We start from the raw sequence: 19,292 nt of genomic DNA, 5'->3' as shown, positions 1-19,292 counted from the left end.
CAGAGTCTCCCATCCTGCCCTCGTGAGGGGACATGGAGTCAGGCTCTCAGACAGCTGTCCTGCAGAAGCTGTTCGATGACCTTTGTAGAGAGACGGACCAAAGAAAGATCTACCAAACGCTGATGGAACTGTCTACTGTGCCGAGCCTGTGTGACTACCTGGCAGAGATTGGCTTCAGAGAGACCATCAAGCAGCTGAAGAAACAGCAGCTTCTAGTCCAATTTGTAAAGGACTTAGTAGCCAAGTGGTCCCCTGGGCTCCCGCAGGGCCCGCAGGACCTTGGCTTGGAGATGAGCCTCACAAGGGAGCACCAGAGCAACTCTCCAGAAGAGAAGCCCCTGGAAACAGCATCCCCGGAAGGCCGAGGAGCTGGGAGAGAGGTCTTTCTTCAGCTCAGCCACTGTGAGCCAGGCAAGATCTCTCGCCTGAAGCCGAGCCAAACATCACACATAAGGGCCGATCCTTGGGCACCTAGCAGTCAGAACCTGGATCCAAGAGAAAGCCTGAGCTCTGAGCGGCACCTAGGTAGCCAGAACCAGGTGCAGGAAAGACCGCCCAGGGCAAGCCTGGAGAAGACTTGGCAGCATGAAGGAGCCGAGCCCCTCCTCTCCAGAAAGCCAGGTTCTGAGACAGGCAATCCCAAGTGGCTTTTGTGTGGGGGGCACAGGAAGAGCCAGCCACCAGACCACTGGAAGCAGGAGGAAGCCCCTGGGGATGGTTCATTGTGGAGTTGCCTCCAAGCTGAATACTGCTCTTCTTCTTCTTCTTCATCTTCTTCTTCTTTGGCCCTGCCTCCCCGCAAGAGGAAGAGGGAATCCCCCTGTCTGGCTGGGGTGCAGAGGCCAGCTGCCAAGGTGCCTCGAGGTGAGTCTAGAAGCTCCCAGGAGCCAAGTCCCATCACTGACTGTGCCATTCCGGAGTCCCCCTCGACTGGCCAAGCCTGCTTCCCACCGGATGTTGTCCTGGATCCCTCTTCCTCTCAGCAGGATCAAGACTCCTCAACTTGCTGGTGGGCACTGAGGAAGAAGCACAAGACCCAAGTCTATTCGGGTTGCAGGCCCGCACCCCATCTCCAGCAGAAATCCCACCAAAGGCTCCATTCAGAGGAGGGCCTTGGCATCAGGATTGCTGCTCACGGCCAGGCTCCCAAGGATGAAGCTGAGCCAGAGCAACTGGATGAAAACTCCCAGCCTGAGACCCAGACTTGCAAGCCAACCCATAGCAGCCCTGAGTCTGCCACACACCTACAGCTTCAGGAATCCCAAGAGGAGAGACTGCAAAGACTCAGAGCCCGCATCCAAATCACATTGGACAAGAGGCTGCAAGCCAGACAGACAAAGATGGTCTTCCACACCCAGCACAAGGGTCCTGACCAACAAGGACAGCCTGGACCCAGAGGGGCTGCCTTTGCTCCACATTCACACAGCCTTCCTAAGGCTTCTGCCCATCCCAGAACCCAGAAGGCTCCCCAGATGCCCTCTGTAGCAAGAGACTGCAAGAAGGCCCCTGCTAAGAGACCCGCCCCTCACATGGCCAAAGCACTGAAGGACTACAGCAATCGCTTCTCTAGAAGGTGAACCCCAAATGTTCTCCACAATCAGAGGCCTGCAACCCCTGGACATGGATGGATTGGACATACCCACTCACCCCCAGCAAAGTACTGGCACAAGCTGTCAGGCTCTGCACACACTTCTATCAAGACTCTTCAGGCAAATGCTAACAATTAAGCTAGTGAATCTAAGAGGGAATAAACATGGATACAAATAAGTCAATAAATTAATACCAAAATCAACTGCGTGTTTGTCTGTGTGGTTGTGTGAGTGTGCTTATGTGTGTGTGTGCGTGTGTTGTGTTGTGTGGTACAGCTATGTGTATGTGTGTGGTGAAGAATAGGAGACAAACACACACACACACACACACACACACACACACACACACACACACACACACAGGTGGACAGAGAGAGCACAAACAGAAATTTGCTCATAGAAATGAGAAAAATAACTGGGCCAAAGATATTATCTCTCCTTAGGGTGAGAGCACAGACATATTGGCACCCACCCTAAGACCATCACTTTGAGAGTCCTTGGGAACCAAGGTCACATGACCAGATCAGCAAAAGGCATTGAGGAAACCTACAGCATATCCACTAATTTATAAAGTAAGCACTGAGTAATCACTTCTAATTTGTAATGGAGAGATGGAAACCGGAAAAGGAGAAAAACAGTGATGATAATGAGCAAAACAGTGAAAGACAATGATGCAGTGTGGCAGGCAGATTCAAAGGAAATGAACTCTGATTTCCAGATAACCCTGGAAGTGGAGACAGAGAAGCCCAATACCAGCCTGGAATCACAAAGGTGTGGCTGGGCTGTAGTTATGTGCACCTGTGAGGACAGCCATGGGCAAAGAGCTGGTTGGAAGAAGGAAGGAATTCAAAGCCAAGAGAGGCTTGCAGCAAGTTGGTGTTTCCAACAATTTGGCCTTCACAGGAAAATTTCTTGTCTCTAGGTCACATGGCTGTGTTGCCATTTTACACTCTGGAAAAAAGGCTGACATGAGCAGACTCCATCCTGGTTTCTGTTTTTCTTCCTTCCTTCCTTCCTTCCTTCCTTCCTTCCTTCCTTCCTTCCTTCCTTCCTTCCTTCCTTCCTTTCTCTTTCTTTCTTTCTTTCTTTCTTTCTTTCTTTCTTTCTTTCTTTCTTTCTTTCCTTCTTCTCAGGTTAGGGATTGGAGGTAGATAGGAAGAGATGAGGGTTGGCCAGTGGGCGTGGCTTAGAGACCAGGCATGGGGATCCCGCCCCATTGCAAGTATAAAAGAGGGATGCCAGCAGAGGCAAAGACCATTAGCCTGTGTGCCACTGTCTGTAGGTGTTCTCTGCTCAGGTGAGCACACACCTGCTTAGAGGTGGACACAGGAGCTGAGTCGAGCGTGCACATTGATCCCAGAGTCTCCCATCCTGCCCTCGTGAGGGGACATGGAGTCAGGCTCTCAGACAGCTGTCCTGCAGAAGCTGTTCGATGACCTTTGTAGAGAGACGGACCAAAGAAAGATCTACCAAACGCTGATGGAACTGTCTACTGTGCCGAGCCTGTGTGACTACCTGGCAGAGATTGGCTTCAGAGAGACCATCAAGCAGCTGAAGAAACAGCAGCTTCTAGTCCAATTTGTAAAGGACTTAGTAGCCAAGTGGTCCCCTGGGCTCCCGCAGGGCCCGCAGGACCTTGGCTTGGAGATGAGCCTCACAAGGGAGCACCAGAGCAACTCTCCAGAAGAGAAGCCCCTGGAAACAGCATCCCCGGAAGGCCGAGGAGCTGGGAGAGAGGTCTTTCTTCAGCTCAGCCACTGTGAGCCAGGCAAGATCTCTCGCCTGAAGCCGAGCCAAACATCACACATAAGGGCCGATCCTTGGGCACCTAGCAGTCAGAACCTGGATCCAAGAGAAAGCCTGAGCTCTGAGCGGCACCTAGGTAGCCAGAACCAGGTGCAGGAAAGACCGCCCAGGGCAAGCCTGGAGAAGACTTGGCAGCATGAAGGAGCCGAGCCCCTCCTCTCCAGAAAGCCAGGTTCTGAGACAGGCAATCCCAAGTGGCTTTTGTGTGGGGGGCACAGGAAGAGCCAGCCACCAGACCACTGGAAGCAGGAGGAAGCCCCTGGGGATGGTTCATTGTGGAGTTGCCTCCAAGCTGAATACTGCTCTTCTTCTTCTTCTTCATCTTCTTCTTCTTTGGCCCTGCCTCCCCGCAAGAGGAAGAGGGAATCCCCCTGTCTGGCTGGGGTGCAGAGGCCAGCTGCCAAGGTGCCTCGAGGTGAGTCTAGAAGCTCCCAGGAGCCAAGTCCCATCACTGACTGTGCCATTCCGGAGTCCCCCTCGACTGGCCAAGCCTGCTTCCCACCGGATGTTGTCCTGGATCCCTCTTCCTCTCAGCAGGATCAAGACTCCTCAACTTGCTGGTGGGCACTGAGGAAGAAGCACAAGACCCAAGTCTATTCGGGTTGCAGGCCCGCACCCCATCTCCAGCAGAAATCCCACCAAAGGCTCCATTCAGAGGAGGGCCTTGGCATCAGGATTGCTGCTCACGGCCAGGCTCCCAAGGATGAAGCTGAGCCAGAGCAACTGGATGAAAACTCCCAGCCTGAGACCCAGACTTGCAAGCCAACCCATAGCAGCCCTGAGTCTGCCACACACCTACAGCTTCAGGAATCCCAAGAGGAGAGACTGCAAAGACTCAGAGCCCGCATCCAAATCACATTGGACAAGAGGCTGCAAGCCAGACAGACAAAGATGGTCTTCCACACCCAGCACAAGGGTCCTGACCAACAAGGACAGCCTGGACCCAGAGGGGCTGCCTTTGCTCCACATTCACACAGCCTTCCTAAGGCTTCTGCCCATCCCAGAACCCAGAAGGCTCCCCAGATGCCCTCTGTAGCAAGAGACTGCAAGAAGGCCCCTGCTAAGAGACCCGCCCCTCTCATGGCCAAAGCACTGAAGGACTACAGCAATCGCTTCTCTAGAAGGTGAACCCCAAATGTTCTCCACAATCAGAGGCCTGCAACCCCTGGACATGGATGGATTGGACATACCCACTCACCCCCAGCAAAGTACTGGCACAAGCTGTCAGGCTCTGCACACACTTCTATCAAGACTCTTCAGGCAAATGCTAACAATTAAGCTAGTGAATCTAAGAGGGAATAAACATGGATACAAATAAGTCAATAAATTAATACCAAAATCAACTGCGTGTTTGTCTGTGTGGTTGTGTGAGTGTGCTTATGTGTGTGTGTGTGTGTGTGTGCGTGTGTTGTGTTGTGTGGTACAGCTATGTGTATGTGTGTGGTGAAGAATAGGAGACAAACACACACACACACACACACACACACACACACACACACATACACACACACACAGGTGGACAGAGAGAGCACAAACAGAAATTTGCTCATAGAAATGAGAAAAATAACTGGGCCAAAGATATTATCTCTCCTTAGGGTGAGAGCACAGACATATTGGCACCCACCCTAAGACCATCACTTTGAGAGTCCTTGGGAACCAAGGTCACATGACCAGATCAGCAAAAGGCATTGAGGAAACCTACAGCATATCCACTAATTTATAAAGTAAGCACTGAGTAATCACTTCTAATTTGTAATGGAGAGATGGAAACCGGAAAAGGAGAAAAACAGTGATGATAATGAGCAAAACAGTGAAAGACAATGATGCAGTGTGGCAGGCAGATTCAAAGGAAATGAACTCTGATTTCCAGATAACCCTGGAAGTGGAGACAGAGAAGCCCAATACCAGCCTGGAATCACAAAGGTGTGGCTGGGCTGTAGTTATGTGCACCTGTGAGGACAGCCATGGGCAAAGAGCTGGTTGGAAGAAGGAAGGAATTCAAAGCCAAGAGAGGCTTGCAGCAAGTTGGTGTTTCCAACAATTTGGCCTTCACAGGAAAATTTCTTGTCTCTAGGTCACATGGCTGTGTTGCCATTTTACACTCTGGAAAAAAGGCTGACATGAGCAGACTCCATCCTGGTTTCTGTTTTTCTTCCTTCCTTCCTTCCTTCCTTCCTTCCTTCCTTCCTTCCTTCCTTCCTTCCTTCTTCTTTCTTTCTTTCTTTCTTTCTTTCTTTCTTTCTTTCTTTCTTTCTTTCTTTCCTTCTTTCTCAGGTTAGGGATTGGAGGTAGATAGGAAGAGATGAGGGTTGGCCAGTGGGCGTGGCTTAGAGACCAGGCATGGGGATCCCGCCCCATTGCAAGTATAAAAGAGGGATGCCAGCAGAGGCAAAGACCATTAGCCTGTGTGCCACTGTCTGTAGGTGTTCTCTGCTCAGGTGAGCACACACCTGCTTAGAGGTGGACACAGGAGCTGAGTCGAGCGTGCACATTGATCCCAGAGTCTCCCATCCTGCCCTCGTGAGGGGACATGGAGTCAGGCTCTCAGACAGCTGTCCTGCAGAAGCTGTTCGATGACCTTTGTAGAGAGACGGACCAAAGAAAGATCTACCAAACGCTGATGGAACTGTCTACTGTGCCGAGCCTGTGTGACTACCTGGCAGAGATTGGCTTCAGAGAGACCATCAAGCAGCTGAAGAAACAGCAGCTTCTAGTCCAATTTGTAAAGGACTTAGTAGCCAAGTGGTCCCCTGGGCTCCCGCAGGGCCCGCAGGACCTTGGCTTGGAGATGAGCCTCACAAGGGAGCACCAGAGCAACTCTCCAGAAGAGAAGCCCCTGGAAACAGCATCCCCGGAAGGCCGAGGAGCTGGGAGAGAGGTCTTTCTTCAGCTCAGCCACTGTGAGCCAGGCAAGATCTCTCGCCTGAAGCCGAGCCAAACATCACACATAAGGGCCGATCCTTGGGCACCTAGCAGTCAGAACCTGGATCCAAGAGAAAGCCTGAGCTCTGAGCGGCACCTAGGTAGCCAGAACCAGGTGCAGGAAAGACCGCCCAGGGCAAGCCTGGAGAAGACTTGGCAGCATGAAGGAGCCGAGCCCCTCCTCTCCAGAAAGCCAGGTTCTGAGACAGGCAATCCCAAGTGGCTTTTGTGTGGGGGGCACAGGAAGAGCCAGCCACCAGACCACTGGAAGCAGGAGGAAGCCCCTGGGGATGGTTCATTGTGGAGTTGCCTCCAAGCTGAATACTGCTCTTCTTCTTCTTCTTCATCTTCTTCTTCTTTGGCCCTGCCTCCCCGCAAGAGGAAGAGGGAATCCCCCTGTCTGGCTGGGGTGCAGAGGCCAGCTGCCAAGGTGCCTCGAGGTGAGTCTAGAAGCTCCCAGGAGCCAAGTCCCATCACTGACTGTGCCATTCCGGAGTCCCCCTCGACTGGCCAAGCCTGCTTCCCACCGGATGTTGTCCTGGATCCCTCTTCCTCTCAGCAGGATCAAGACTCCTCAACTTGCTGGTGGGCACTGAGGAAGAAGCACAAGACCCAAGTCTATTCGGGTTGCAGGCCCGCACCCCATCTCCAGCAGAAATCCCACCAAAGGCTCCATTCAGAGGAGGGCCTTGGCATCAGGATTGCTGCTCACGGCCAGGCTCCCAAGGATGAAGCTGAGCCAGAGCAACTGGATGAAAACTCCCAGCCTGAGACCCAGACTTGCAAGCCAACCCATAGCAGCCCTGAGTCTGCCACACACCTACAGCTTCAGGAATCCCAAGAGGAGAGACTGCAAAGACTCAGAGCCCGCATCCAAATCACATTGGACAAGAGGCTGCAAGCCAGACAGACAAAGATGGTCTTCCACACCCAGCACAAGGGTCCTGACCAACAAGGACAGCCTGGACCCAGAGGGGCTGCCTTTGCTCCACATTCACACAGCCTTCCTAAGGCTTCTGCCCATCCCAGAACCCAGAAGGCTCCCCAGATGCCCTCTGTAGCAAGAGACTGCAAGAAGGCCCCTGCTAAGAGACCCGCCCCTCTCATGGCCAAAGCACTGAAGGACTACAGCAATCGCTTCTCTAGAAGGTGAACCCCAAATGTTCTCCACAATCAGAGGCCTGCAACCCCTGGACATGGATGGATTGGACATACCCACTCACCCCCAGCAAAGTACTGGCACAAGCTGTCAGGCTCTGCACACACTTCTATCAAGACTCTTCAGGCAAATGCTAACAATTAAGCTAGTGAATCTAAGAGGGAATAAACATGGATACAAATAAGTCAATAAATTAATACCAAAATCAACTGCGTGTTTGTCTGTGTGGTTGTGTGAGTGTGCTTATGTGTGTGTGTGTGTGTGTGTGCGTGTGTTGTGTTGTGTGGTACAGCTATGTGTATGTGTGTGGTGAAGAATAGGAGACAAACACACACACACACACACACACACACACATACACACACACACAGGTGGACAGAGAGAGCACAAACAGAAATTTGCTCATAGAAATGAGAAAAATAACTGGGCCAAAGATATTATCTCTCCTTAGGGTGAGAGCACAGACATATTGGCACCCACCCTAAGACCATCACTTTGAGAGTCCTTGGGAACCAAGGTCACATGACCAGATCAGCAAAAGGCATTGAGGAAACCTACAGCATATCCACTAATTTATAAAGTAAGCACTGAGTAATCACTTCTAATTTGTAATGGAGAGATGGAAACCGGAAAAGGAGAAAAACAGTGATGATAATGAGCAAAACAGTGAAAGACAATGATGCAGTGTGGCAGGCAGATTCAAAGGAAATGAACTCTGATTTCCAGATAACCCTGGAAGTGGAGACAGAGAAGCCCAATACCAGCCTGGAATCACAAAGGTGTGGCTGGGCTGTAGTTATGTGCACCTGTGAGGACAGCCATGGGCAAAGAGCTGGTTGGAAGAAGGAAGGAATTCAAAGCCAAGAGAGGCTTGCAGCAAGTTGGTGTTTCCAACAATTTGGCCTTCACAGGAAAATTTCTTGTCTCTAGGTCACATGGCTGTGTTGCCATTTTACACTCTGGAAAAAAGGCTGACATGAGCAGACTCCATCCTGGTTTCTGTTTTTCTTCCTTCCTTCCTTCCTTCCTTCCTTCCTTCCTTCCTTCCTTCCTTCCTTCCTTCCTTCCTTTCTCTCTCTCTCTCTCTCTCTCTCTTTCTTTCTTTCTTTCTTTCTTTCTTTCTTTCTTTCTTTCTTTCTTTCTTTCCTTCTTTCTCAGGTTAGGGATTGGAGGTAGATAGGAAGAGATGAGGGTTGGCCAGTGGGCGTGGCTTAGAGACCAGGCATGGGGATCCCGCCCCATTGCAAGTATAAAAGAGGGATGCCAGCAGAGGCAAAGACCATTAGCCTGTGTGCCACTGTCTGTAGGTGTTCTCTGCTCAGGTGAGCACACACCTGCTTAGAGGTGGACACAGGAGCTGAGTCGAGCGTGCACATTGATCCCAGAGTCTCCCATCCTGCCCTCGTGAGGGGACATGGAGTCAGGCTCTCAGACAGCTGTCCTGCAGAAGCTGTTCGATGACCTTTGTAGAGAGACGGACCAAAGAAAGATCTACCAAACGCTGATGGAACTGTCTACTGTGCCGAGCCTGTGTGACTACCTGGCAGAGATTGGCTTCAGAGAGACCATCAAGCAGCTGAAGAAACAGCAGCTTCTAGTCCAATTTGTAAAGGACTTAGTAGCCAAGTGGTCCCCTGGGCTCCCGCAGGGCCCGCAGGACCTTGGCTTGGAGATGAGCCTCACAAGGGAGCACCAGAGCAACTCTCCAGAAGAGAAGCCCCTGGAAACAGCATCCCCGGAAGGCCGAGGAGCTGGGAGAGAGGTCTTTCTTCAGCTCAGCCACTGTGAGCCAGGCAAGATCTCTCGCCTGAAGCCGAGCCAAACATCACACATAAGGGCCGATCCTTGGGCACCTAGCAGTCAGAACCTGGATCCAAGAGAAAGCCTGAGCTCTGAGCGGCACCTAGGTAGCCAGAACCAGGTGCAGGAAAGACCGCCCAGGGCAAGCCTGGAGAAGACTTGGCAGCATGAAGGAGCCGAGCCCCTCCTCTCCAGAAAGCCAGGTTCTGAGACAGGCAATCCCAAGTGGCTTTTGTGTGGGGGGCACAGGAAGAGCCAGCCACCAGACCACTGGAAGCAGGAGGAAGCCCCTGGGGATGGTTCATTGTGGAGTTGCCTCCAAGCTGAATACTGCTCTTCTTCTTCTTCTTCATCTTCTTCTTCTTTGGCCCTGCCTCCCCGCAAGAGGAAGAGGGAATCCCCCTGTCTGGCTGGGGTGCAGAGGCCAGCTGCCAAGGTGCCTCGAGGTGAGTCTAGAAGCTCCCAGGAGCCAAGTCCCATCACTGACTGTGCCATTCCGGAGTCCCCCTCGACTGGCCAAGCCTGCTTCCCACCGGATGTTGTCCTGGATCCCTCTTCCTCTCAGCAGGATCAAGACTCCTCAACTTGCTGGTGGGCACTGAGGAAGAAGCACAAGACCCAAGTCTATTCGGGTTGCAGGCCCGCACCCCATCTCCAGCAGAAATCCCACCAAAGGCTCCATTCAGAGGAGGGCCTTGGCATCAGGATTGCTGCTCACGGCCAGGCTCCCAAGGATGAAGCTGAGCCAGAGCAACTGGATGAAAACTCCCAGCCTGAGACCCAGACTTGCAAGCCAACCCATAGCAGCCCTGAGTCTGCCACACACCTACAGCTTCAGGAATCCCAAGAGGAGAGACTGCAAAGACTCAGAGCCCGCATCCAAATCACATTGGACAAGAGGCTGCAAGCCAGACAGACAAAGATGGTCTTCCACACCCAGCACAAGGGTCCTGACCAACAAGGACAGCCTGGACCCAGAGGGGCTGCCTTTGCTCCACATTCACACAGCCTTCCTAAGGCTTCTGCCCATCCCAGAACCCAGAAGGCTCCCCAGATGCCCTCTGTAGCAAGAGACTGCAAGAAGGCCCCTGCTAAGAGACCCGCCCCTCTCATGGCCAAAGCACTGAAGGACTACAGCAATCGCTTCTCTAGAAGGTGAACCCCAAATGTTCTCCACAATCAGAGGCCTGCAACCCCTGGACATGGATGGATTGGACATACCCACTCACCCCCAGCAAAGTACTGGCACAAGCTGTCAGGCTCTGCACACACTTCTATCAAGACTCTTCAGGCAAATGCTAACAATTAAGCTAGTGAATCTAAGAGGGAATAAACATGGATACAAATAAGTCAATAAATTAATACCAAAATCAACTGCGTGTTTGTCTGTGTGGTTGTGTGAGTGTGCTTATGTGTGTGTGTGTGTGTGTGCGTGTGTTGTGTTGTGTGGTACAGCTATGTGTATGTGTGTGGTGAAGAATAGGAGACAAACACACACACACACACACACACACACACACACACACAGGTGGACAGAGAGAGCACAAACAGAAATTTGCTCATAGAAATGAGAAAAATAACTGGGCCAAAGATATTATCTCTCCTTAGGGTGAGAGCACAGACATATTGGCACCCACCCTAAGACCATCACTTTGAGAGTCCTTGGGAACCAAGGTCACATGACCAGATCAGCAAAAGGCATTGAGGAAACCTACAGCATATCCACTAATTTATAAAGTAAGCACTGAGTAATCACTTCTAATTTGTAATGGAGAGATGGAAACCGGAAAAGGAGAAAAACAGTGATGATAATGAGCAAAACAGTGAAAGACAATGATGCAGTGTGGCAGGCAGATTCAAAGGAAATGAACTCTGATTTCCAGATAACCCTGGAAGTGGAGACAGAGAAGCCCAATACCAGCCTGGAATCACAAAGGTGTGGCTGGGCTGTAGTTATGTGCACCTGTGAGGACAGCCATGGGCAAAGAGCTGGTTGGAAGAAGGAAGGAATTCAAAGCCAAGAGAGGCTTGCAGCAAGTTGGTGTTTCCAACAATTTGGCCTTCACAGGAAAATTTCTTGTCTCTAGGTCACATGGCTGTGTTGCCATTTTACACTCTGGAAAAAAGGCTGACATGAGCAGACTCCATCCTGGTTTCTGTTTTTCTTCCTTCCTTCCTTCCTTCCTTCCTTCCTTCCTTCCTTCCTTCCTTCCTTTCTCTTTCTTTCTTTCTTTCTTTCTTTCTTTCTTTCTTTCTTTCTTTCTTTCCTTCTTTCTCAGGTTAGGGATTGGAGGTAGATAGGAAGAGATGAGGGTTGGCCAGTGGGCGTGGCTTAGAGACCAGGCATGGGGATCCCGCCCCATTGCAAGTATAAAAGAGGGATGCCAGCAGAGGCAAAGACCATTAGCCTGTGTGCCACTGTCTGTAGGTGTTCTCTGCTCAGGTGAGCACACACCTGCTTAGAGGTGGACACAGGAGCTGAGTCGAGCGTGCACATTGATCCCAGAGTCTCCCATCCTGCCCTCGTGAGGGGACATGGAGTCAGGCTCTCAGACAGCTGTCCTGCAGAAGCTGTTCGATGACCTTTGTAGAGAGACGGACCAAAGAAAGATCTACCAAACGCTGATGGAACTGTCTACTGTGCCGAGCCTGTGTGACTACCTGGCAGAGATTGGCTTCAGAGAGACCATCAAGCAGCTGAAGAAACAGCAGCTTCTAGTCCAATTTGTAAAGGACTTAGTAGCCAAGTGGTCCCCTGGGCTCCCGCAGGGCCCGCAGGACCTTGGCTTGGAGATGAGCCTCACAAGGGAGCACCAGAGCAACTCTCCAGAAGAGAAGCCCCTGGAAACAGCATCCCCGGAAGGCCGAGGAGCTGGGAGAGAGGTCTTTCTTCAGCTCAGCCACTGTGAGCCAGGCAAGATCTCTCGCCTGAAGCCGAGCCAAACATCACACATAAGGGCCGATCCTTGGGCACCTAGCAGTCAGAACCTGGATCCAAGAGAAAGCCTGAGCTCTGAGCGGCACCTAGGTAGCCAGAACCAGGTGCAGGAAAGACCGCCCAGGGCAAGCCTGGAGAAGACTTGGCAGCATGAAGGAGCCGAGCCCCTCCTCTCCAGAAAGCCAGGTTCTGAGACAGGCAATCCCAAGTGGCTTTTGTGTGGGGGGCACAGGAAGAGCCAGCCACCAGACCACTGGAAGCAGGAGGAAGCCCCTGGGGATGGTTCATTGTGGAGTTGCCTCCAAGCTGAATACTGCTCTTCTTCTTCTTCTTCATCTTCTTCTTCTTTGGCCCTGCCTCCCCGCAAGAGGAAGAGGGAATCCCCCTGTCTGGCTGGGGTGCAGAGGCCAGCTGCCAAGGTGCCTCGAGGTGAGTCTAGAAGCTCCCAGGAGCCAAGTCCCATCACTGACTGTGCCATTCCGGAGTCCCCCTCGACTGGCCAAGCCTGCTTCCCACCGGATGTTGTCCTGGATCCCTCTTCCTCTCAGCAGGATCAAGACTCCTCAACTTGCTGGTGGGCACTGAGGAAGAAGCACAAGACCCAAGTCTATTCGGGTTGCAGGCCCGCACCCCATCTCCAGCAGAAATCCCACCAAAGGCTCCATTCAGAGGAGGGCCTTGGCATCAGGATTGCTGCTCACGGCCAGGCTCCCAAGGATGAAGCTGAGCCAGAGCAACTGGATGAAAACTCCCAGCCTGAGACCCAGACTTGCAAGCCAACCCATAGCAGCCCTGAGTCTGCCACACACCTACAGCTTCAGGAATCCCAAGAGGAGAGACTGCAAAGACTCAGAGCCCGCATCCAAATCACATTGGACAAGAGGCTGCAAGCCAGACAGACAAAGATGGTCTTCCACACCCAGCACAAGGGTCCTGACCAACAAGGACAGCCTGGACCCAGAGGGGCTGCCTTTGCTCCACATTCACACAGCCTTCCTAAGGCTTCTGCCCATCCCAGAACCCAGAAGGCTCCCCAGATGCCCTCTGTAGCAAGAGACTGCAAGAAGGCCCCTGCTAAGAGACCCGCCCCTCTCATGGCCAAAGCACTGAAGGACTACAGCAATCGCTTCTCTAGAAGGTGAACCCCAAATGTTCTCCACAATCAGAGGCCTGCAACCCCTGGACATGGATGGATTGGACATACCCACTCACCCCCAGCAAAGTACTGGCACAAGCTGTCAGGCTCTGCACACACTTCTATCAAGACTCTTCAGGCAAATGCTAACAATTAAGCTAGTGAATCTAAGAGGGAATAAACATGGATACAAATAAGTCAATAAATTAATACCAAAATCAACTGCGTGTTTGTCTGTGTGGTTGTGTGAGTGTGCTTATGTGTGTGTGTGCGTGTGTTGTGTTGTGTGGTACAGCTATGTGTATGTGTGTGGTGAAGAATAGGAGACAAACACACACACACACACACACACACACACACACACACACAGGTGGACAGAGAGAGCACAAACAGAAATTTGCTCATAGAAATGAGAAAAATAACTGGGCCAAAGATATTATCTCTCCTTAGGGTGAGAGCACAGACATATTGGCACCCACCCTAAGACCATCACTTTGAGAGTCCTTGGGAACCAAGGTCACATGACCAGATCAGCAAAAGGCATTGAGGAAACCTACAGCATATCCACTAATTTATAAAGTAAGCACTGAGTAATCACTTCTAATTTGTAATGGAGAGATGGAAACCGGAAAAGGAGAAAAACAGTGATGATAATGAGCAAAACAGTGAAAGACAATGATGCAGTGTGGCAGGCAGATTCAAAGGAAATGAACTCTGATTTCCAGATAACCCTGGAAGTGGAGACAGAGAAGCCCAATACCAGCCTGGAATCACAAAGGTGTGGCTGGGCTGTAGTTATGTGCACCTGTGAGGACAGCCATGGGCAAAGAGCTGGTTGGAAGAAGGAAGGAATTCAAAGCCAAGAGAGGCTTGCAGCAAGTTGGTGTTTCCAACAATTTGGCCTTCACAGGAAAATTTCTTGTCTCTAGGTCACATGGCTGTGTTGCCATTTTACACTCTGGAAAAAAGGCTGACATGAGCAGACTCCATCCTGGTTTCTGTTTTTCTTCCTTCCTTCCTTCCTTCCTTCCTTCCTTCCTTCCTTCCTTTCTCTTTCTTTCTTTCTTTCTTTCTTTCTTTCTTTCTTTCTTTCTTTCTTTCTTTCCTTCTTTCTCAGGTTAGGGATTGGAGGTAGATAGGAAGAGATGAGGGTTGGCCAGTGGGCGTGGCTTAGAGACCAGGCATGGGGATCCCGCCCCATTGCAAGTATAAAAGAGGGATGCCAGCAGAGGCAAAGACCATTAGCCTGTGTGCCACTGTCTGTAGGTGTTCTCTGCTCAGGTGAGCACACACCTGCTTAGAGGTGGACACAGGAGCTGAGTCGAGCGTGCACATTGATCCCAGAGTCTCCCATCCTGCCCTCGTGAGGGGACATGGAGTCAGGCTCTCAGACAGCTGTCCTGCAGAAGCTGTTCGATGACCTTTTTAGAGAGACGGACCAAAGAAAGATCTACCAAACGCTGATGGAACTGTCTACTGTGCCGAGCCTGTGTGACTACCTGGCAGAGATTGGCTTCAGAGAGACCATCAAGCAGCTGAAGAAACAGCAGCTTCTAGTCCAATTTGTAAAGGACTTAGTAGCCAAGTGGTCCCCTGGGCTCCCGCAGGGCCCGCAGGACCTTGGCTTGGAGATGAGCCTCACAAGGGAGCACCAGAGCAACTCTCCAGAAGAGAAGCCCCTGGAAACAGCATCCCCGGAAGGCCGAGGAGCTGGGAGAGAGGTCTTTCTTCAGCTCAGCCACTGTGAGCCAGGCAAGATCTCTCGCCTGAAGCCGAGCCAAACATCACACATAAGGGCCGATCCTTGGGCACCTAGCAGTCAGAACCTGGATCCAAGAGAAAGCCTGAGCTCTGAGCGGCACCTAGGTAGCCAGAACCAGGTGCAGGAAAGACCGCCCAGGGCAAGCCTGGAGAAGACTTGGCAGCATGAAGGAGCCGAGCCCCTCCTCTCCAGAAAGCCAGGTTCTGAGACAGGCAATCCCAAGTGGCTTTTGTGTGGGGGGCACAGGAAGAGCCAGCCACCAGACCACTGGAAGCAGGAGGAAGCCCCTGGGGATGGTTCATTGTGGAGTTGCCTCCAAGCTGAATACTGCTCTTCTTCTTCTTCTTCATCTTCTTCTTCTTTGGCCCTGCCTCCCCGCAAGAGGAAGAGGGAATCCCCCTGTCTGGCTGGGGTGCAGAGGCCAGCTGCCAAGGTGCCTCGAGGTGAGTCTAGAAGCTCCCAGGAGCCAAGTCCCATCACTGACTGTGCCATTCCGGAGTCCCCCTCGACTGGCCAAGCCTGCTTCCCACCGGATGTTGTCCTGGATCCCTCTTCCTCTCAGCAGGATCAAGACTCCTCAACTTGCTGGTGGGCACTGAGGAAGAAGCACAAGACCCAAGTCTATTCGGGTTGCAGGCCCGCACCCCATCTCCAGCAGAAATCCCACCAAAGGCTCCATTCAGAGGAGGGCCTTGGCATCAGGATTGCTGCTCACGGCCAGGCTCCCAAGGATGAAGCTGAGCCAGAGCAACTGGATGAAAACTCCCAGCCTGAGACCCAGACTTGCAAGCCAACCCATAGCAGCCCTGAGTCTGCCACACACCTACAGCTTCAGGAATCCCAAGAGGAGAGACTGCAAAGACTCAGAGCCCGCATCCAAATCACATTGGACAAGAGGCTGCAAGCCAGACAGACAAAGATGGTCTTCCACACCCAGCACAAGGGTCCTGACCAACAAGGACAGCCTGGACCCAGAGGGGCTGCCTTTGCTCCACATTCACACAGCCTTCCTAAGGCTTCTGCCCATCCCAGAACCCAGAAGGCTCCCCAGATGCCCTCTGTAGCAAGAGACTGCAAGAAGGCCCCTGCTAAGAGACCCGCCCCTCTCATGGCCAAAGCACTGAAGGACTACAGCAATCGCTTCTCTAGAAGGTGAACCCCAAATGTTCTCCACAATCAGAGGCCTGCAACCCCTGGACATGGATGGATTGGACATACCCACTCACCCCCAGCAAAGTACTGGCACAAGCTGTCAGGCTCTGCACACACTTCTATCAAGACTCTTCAGGCAAATGCTAACAATTAAGCTAGTGAATCTAAGAGGGAATAAACATGGATACAAATAAGTCAATAAATTAATACCAAAATCAACTGCGTGTTTGTCTGTGTGGTTGTGTGAGTGTGCTTATGTGTGTGTGTGCGTGTGTTGTGTTGTGTGGTACAGCTATGTGTATGTGTGTGGTGAAGAATAGGAGACAAACACACACACACACACACACACACACACACACACACACACACAGGTGGACAGAGAGAGCACAAACAGAAATTTGCTCATAGAAATGAGAAAAATAACTGGGCCAAAGATATTATCTCTCCTTAGGGTGAGAGCACAGACATATTGGCACCCACCCTAAGACCATCACTTTGAGAGTCCTTGGGAACCAAGGTCACATGACCAGATCAGCAAAAGGCATTGAGGAAACCTACAGCATATCCACTAATTTATAAAGTAAGCACTGAGTAATCACTTCTAATTTGTAATGGAGAGATGGAAACCGGAAAAGGAGAAAAACAGTGATGATAATGAGCAAAACAGTGAAAGACAATGATGCAGTGTGGCAGGCAGATTCAAAGGAAATGAACTCTGATTTCCAGATAACCCTGGAAGTGGAGACAGAGAAGCCCAATACCAGCCTGGAATCACAAAGGTGTGGCTGGGCTGTAGTTATGTGCACCTGTGAGGACAGCCATGGGCAAAGAGCTGGTTGGAAGAAGGAAGGAATTCAAAGCCAAGAGAGGCTTGCAGCAAGTTGGTGTTTCCAACAATTTGGCCTTCACAGGAAAATTTCTTGTCTCTAGGTCACATGGCTGTGTTGCCATTTTACACTCTGGAAAAAAGGCTGACATGAGCAGACTCCATCCTGGTTTCTGTTTTTCTTCCTTCCTTCCTTCCTTCCTTCCTTCCTTCCTTCCTTCCTTCCTTCCTTTCTCTTTCTTTCTTTCTTTCTTTCTTTCTTTCTTTCTTTCTTTCTTTCTTTCCTTCTTTCTCAGGTTAGGGATTGGAGGTAGATAGGAAGAGATGAGGGTTGGCCAGTGGGCGTGGCTTAGAGACCAGGCATGGGGATCCCGCCCCATTGCAAGTATAAAAGAGGGATGCCAGCAGAGGCAAAGACCATTAGCCTGTGTGCCACTGTCTGTAGGTGTTCTCTGCTCAGGTGAGCACACACCTGCTTAGAGGTGGACACAGGAGCTGAGTCGAGCGTGCACATTGATCCCAGAGTCTCCCATCCTGCCCTCGTGAGGGGACATGGAGTCAGGCTCTCAGACAGCTGTCCTGCAGAAGCTGTTCGATGACCTTTGTAGAGAGACGGACCAAAGAAAGATCTACCAAACGCTGATGGAACTGTCTACTGTGCCGAGCCTGTGTGACTACCTGGCAGAGATTGGCTTCAGAGAGACCATCAAGCAGCTGAAGAAACAGCAGCTTCTAGTCCAATTTGTAAAGGACTTAGTAGCCAAGTGGTCCCCTGGGCTCCCGCAGGGCCCGCAGGACCTTGGCTTGGAGATGAGCCTCACAAGGGAGCACCAGAGCAACTCTCCAGAAGAGAAGCCCCTTGAAACAGCATCCCCGGAAGGCCGAGGAGCTGGGAGAGAGGTCTTTCTTCAGCTCAGCCACTGTGAGCCAGGCAAGATCTCTCGCCTGAAGCCGAGCCAAACATCACACATAAGGGCCGATCCTTGGGCACCCAGCAGTCAGAACCTGGATCCAAGAGAAAGCCTGAGCTCTGAGCGGCACCTAGGTAGCCAGAACCAGGTGCAGGAAAGACCGCCCAGGGCAAGCCTGGAGAAGACTTGGCAGCATGAAGGAGCCGAGCCCCTCCTCTCCAGAAAGCCAGGTTCTGAGACAGGCAATCCCAAGTGGCTTTTGTGTGGGGGGCACAGGAAGAGCCAGCCACCAGACCACTGGAAGCAGGAGGAAGCCCCTGGGGATGGTTCATTGTGGAGTTGCCTCCAAGCTGAATACTGCTCTTCTTCTTCTTCTTCATCTTCTTCTTCTTTGGCCCTGCCTCCCCGCAAGAGGAAGAGGGAATCCCCCTGTCTGGCTGGGGTGCAGAGGCCAGCTGCCAAGGTGCCTCGAGGTGAGTCTAGAAGCTCCCAGGAGCCAAGTCCCATCACTGACTGTGCCATTCCGGAGTCCCCCTCGACTGGCCAAGCCTGCTTCCCACCGGATGTTGTCCTGGATCCCTCTTCCTCTCAGCAGGATCAAGACTCCTCAACTTGCTGGTGGGCACTGAGGAAGAAGCACAAGACCCAAGTCTATTCGGGTTGCAGGCCCGCACCCCATCTCCAGCAGAAATCCCACCAAAGGCTCCATTCAGAGGAGGGCCTTGGCATCAGGATTGCTGCTCACGGCCAGGCTCCCAAGGATGAAGCTGAGCCAGAGCAACTGGATGAAAACTCCCAGCCTGAGACCCAGACTTGCAAGCCAACCCATAGCAGCCCTGAGTCTGCCACACACCTACAGCTTCAGGAATCCCAAGAGGAGAGACTGCAAAGACTCAGAGCCCGCATCCAAATCACATTGGACAAGAGGCTGCAAGCCAGACAGACAAAGATGGTCTTCCACACCCAGCACAAGGGTCCTGACCAACAAGGACAGCCTGGACCCAGAGGGGCTGCCTTTGCTCCACATTCACACAGCCTTCCTAAGGCTTCTGCCCATCCCAGAACCCAGAAGGCTCCCCAGATGCCCTCTGTAGCAAGAGACTGCAAGAAGGCCCCTGCTAAGAGACCCGCCCCTCTCATGGCCAAAGCACTGAAGGACTACAGCAATCGCTTCTCTAGAAGGTGAACCCCAAATGTTCTCCACAATCAGAGGCCTGCAACCCCTGGACATGGATGGATTGGACATACCCACTCACCCCCAGCAAAGTACTGGCACAAGCTGTCAGGCTCTG

At 52.0% G+C, this 19,292-nt stretch overlaps 7 protein-coding genes and 1 pseudogene across 7 annotated transcripts; all 8 read left to right on the top strand.

The window, feature by feature from the left end:
• Positions 1-19,292, top strand: part of LOC143434578 (uncharacterized) — a 365,164-nt pseudogene that overhangs the window by 121,205 nt on the left and 224,667 nt on the right.
• On the top strand, positions 33-1,577 carry LOC117721329 (uncharacterized). Its single transcript, XM_034519920.1, has one exon. The coding sequence runs from the start codon at positions 33-35 to the stop codon at positions 1,575-1,577; it is 1,545 nt and encodes a 514-aa protein (XP_034375811.1).
• LOC117721328 (uncharacterized) lies at positions 2,979-4,523 on the top strand. The gene has a single exon (XM_034519919.1). It carries the CDS (start codon positions 2,979-2,981, stop codon positions 4,521-4,523), a length of 1,545 nt encoding a protein of 514 aa, XP_034375810.1.
• On the top strand, positions 5,926-7,470 carry LOC117721327 (uncharacterized). Its single transcript, XM_034519918.1, has one exon. The coding sequence runs from the start codon at positions 5,926-5,928 to the stop codon at positions 7,468-7,470; it is 1,545 nt and encodes a 514-aa protein (XP_034375809.1).
• LOC117721326 (uncharacterized) lies at positions 8,891-10,435 on the top strand. Its single transcript, XM_034519917.1, has one exon. The coding sequence runs from the start codon at positions 8,891-8,893 to the stop codon at positions 10,433-10,435; it is 1,545 nt and encodes a 514-aa protein (XP_034375808.1).
• LOC117721325 (uncharacterized) lies at positions 11,812-13,356 on the top strand. The gene has a single exon (XM_034519916.1). The coding sequence runs from the start codon at positions 11,812-11,814 to the stop codon at positions 13,354-13,356; it is 1,545 nt and encodes a 514-aa protein (XP_034375807.1).
• LOC117721324 (uncharacterized) lies at positions 14,723-16,267 on the top strand. Its single transcript, XM_034519915.1, has one exon. The coding sequence runs from the start codon at positions 14,723-14,725 to the stop codon at positions 16,265-16,267; it is 1,545 nt and encodes a 514-aa protein (XP_034375806.1).
• LOC117721323 (uncharacterized) lies at positions 17,642-19,186 on the top strand. Its single transcript, XM_034519914.1, has one exon. It carries the CDS (start codon positions 17,642-17,644, stop codon positions 19,184-19,186), a length of 1,545 nt encoding a protein of 514 aa, XP_034375805.1.

The sequence above is a fragment of the Arvicanthis niloticus genome, chromosome 16 (genome assembly GCF_011762505.2).
Source record: "Arvicanthis niloticus isolate mArvNil1 chromosome 16, mArvNil1.pat.X, whole genome shotgun sequence".
NCBI classification, from domain to species: domain Eukaryota; kingdom Metazoa; phylum Chordata; class Mammalia; order Rodentia; family Muridae; genus Arvicanthis; species Arvicanthis niloticus.
Note: the sequence above shows the minus strand (reverse complement) of the source record. Positions and strands in the feature narration are given on the sequence as shown.

What these genes read in the sequence shown, in the direction of transcription:
- LOC117721323 (XM_034519914.1), top strand. Translation starts at nt 17,642, where the DNA reads ATGGAGTCAGGCTCTCAGACAGCTGTCCTGCAGAAGCTGTTCGATGAC.
- LOC117721326 (XM_034519917.1), top strand. Translation starts at nt 8,891, where the DNA reads ATGGAGTCAGGCTCTCAGACAGCTGTCCTGCAGAAGCTGTTCGATGAC.
- LOC117721325 (XM_034519916.1), top strand. Translation starts at nt 11,812, where the DNA reads ATGGAGTCAGGCTCTCAGACAGCTGTCCTGCAGAAGCTGTTCGATGAC.
- LOC117721328 (XM_034519919.1), top strand. Translation starts at nt 2,979, where the DNA reads ATGGAGTCAGGCTCTCAGACAGCTGTCCTGCAGAAGCTGTTCGATGAC.
- LOC117721327 (XM_034519918.1), top strand. Translation starts at nt 5,926, where the DNA reads ATGGAGTCAGGCTCTCAGACAGCTGTCCTGCAGAAGCTGTTCGATGAC.
- LOC117721324 (XM_034519915.1), top strand. Translation starts at nt 14,723, where the DNA reads ATGGAGTCAGGCTCTCAGACAGCTGTCCTGCAGAAGCTGTTCGATGAC.
- LOC117721329 (XM_034519920.1), top strand. Translation starts at nt 33, where the DNA reads ATGGAGTCAGGCTCTCAGACAGCTGTCCTGCAGAAGCTGTTCGATGAC.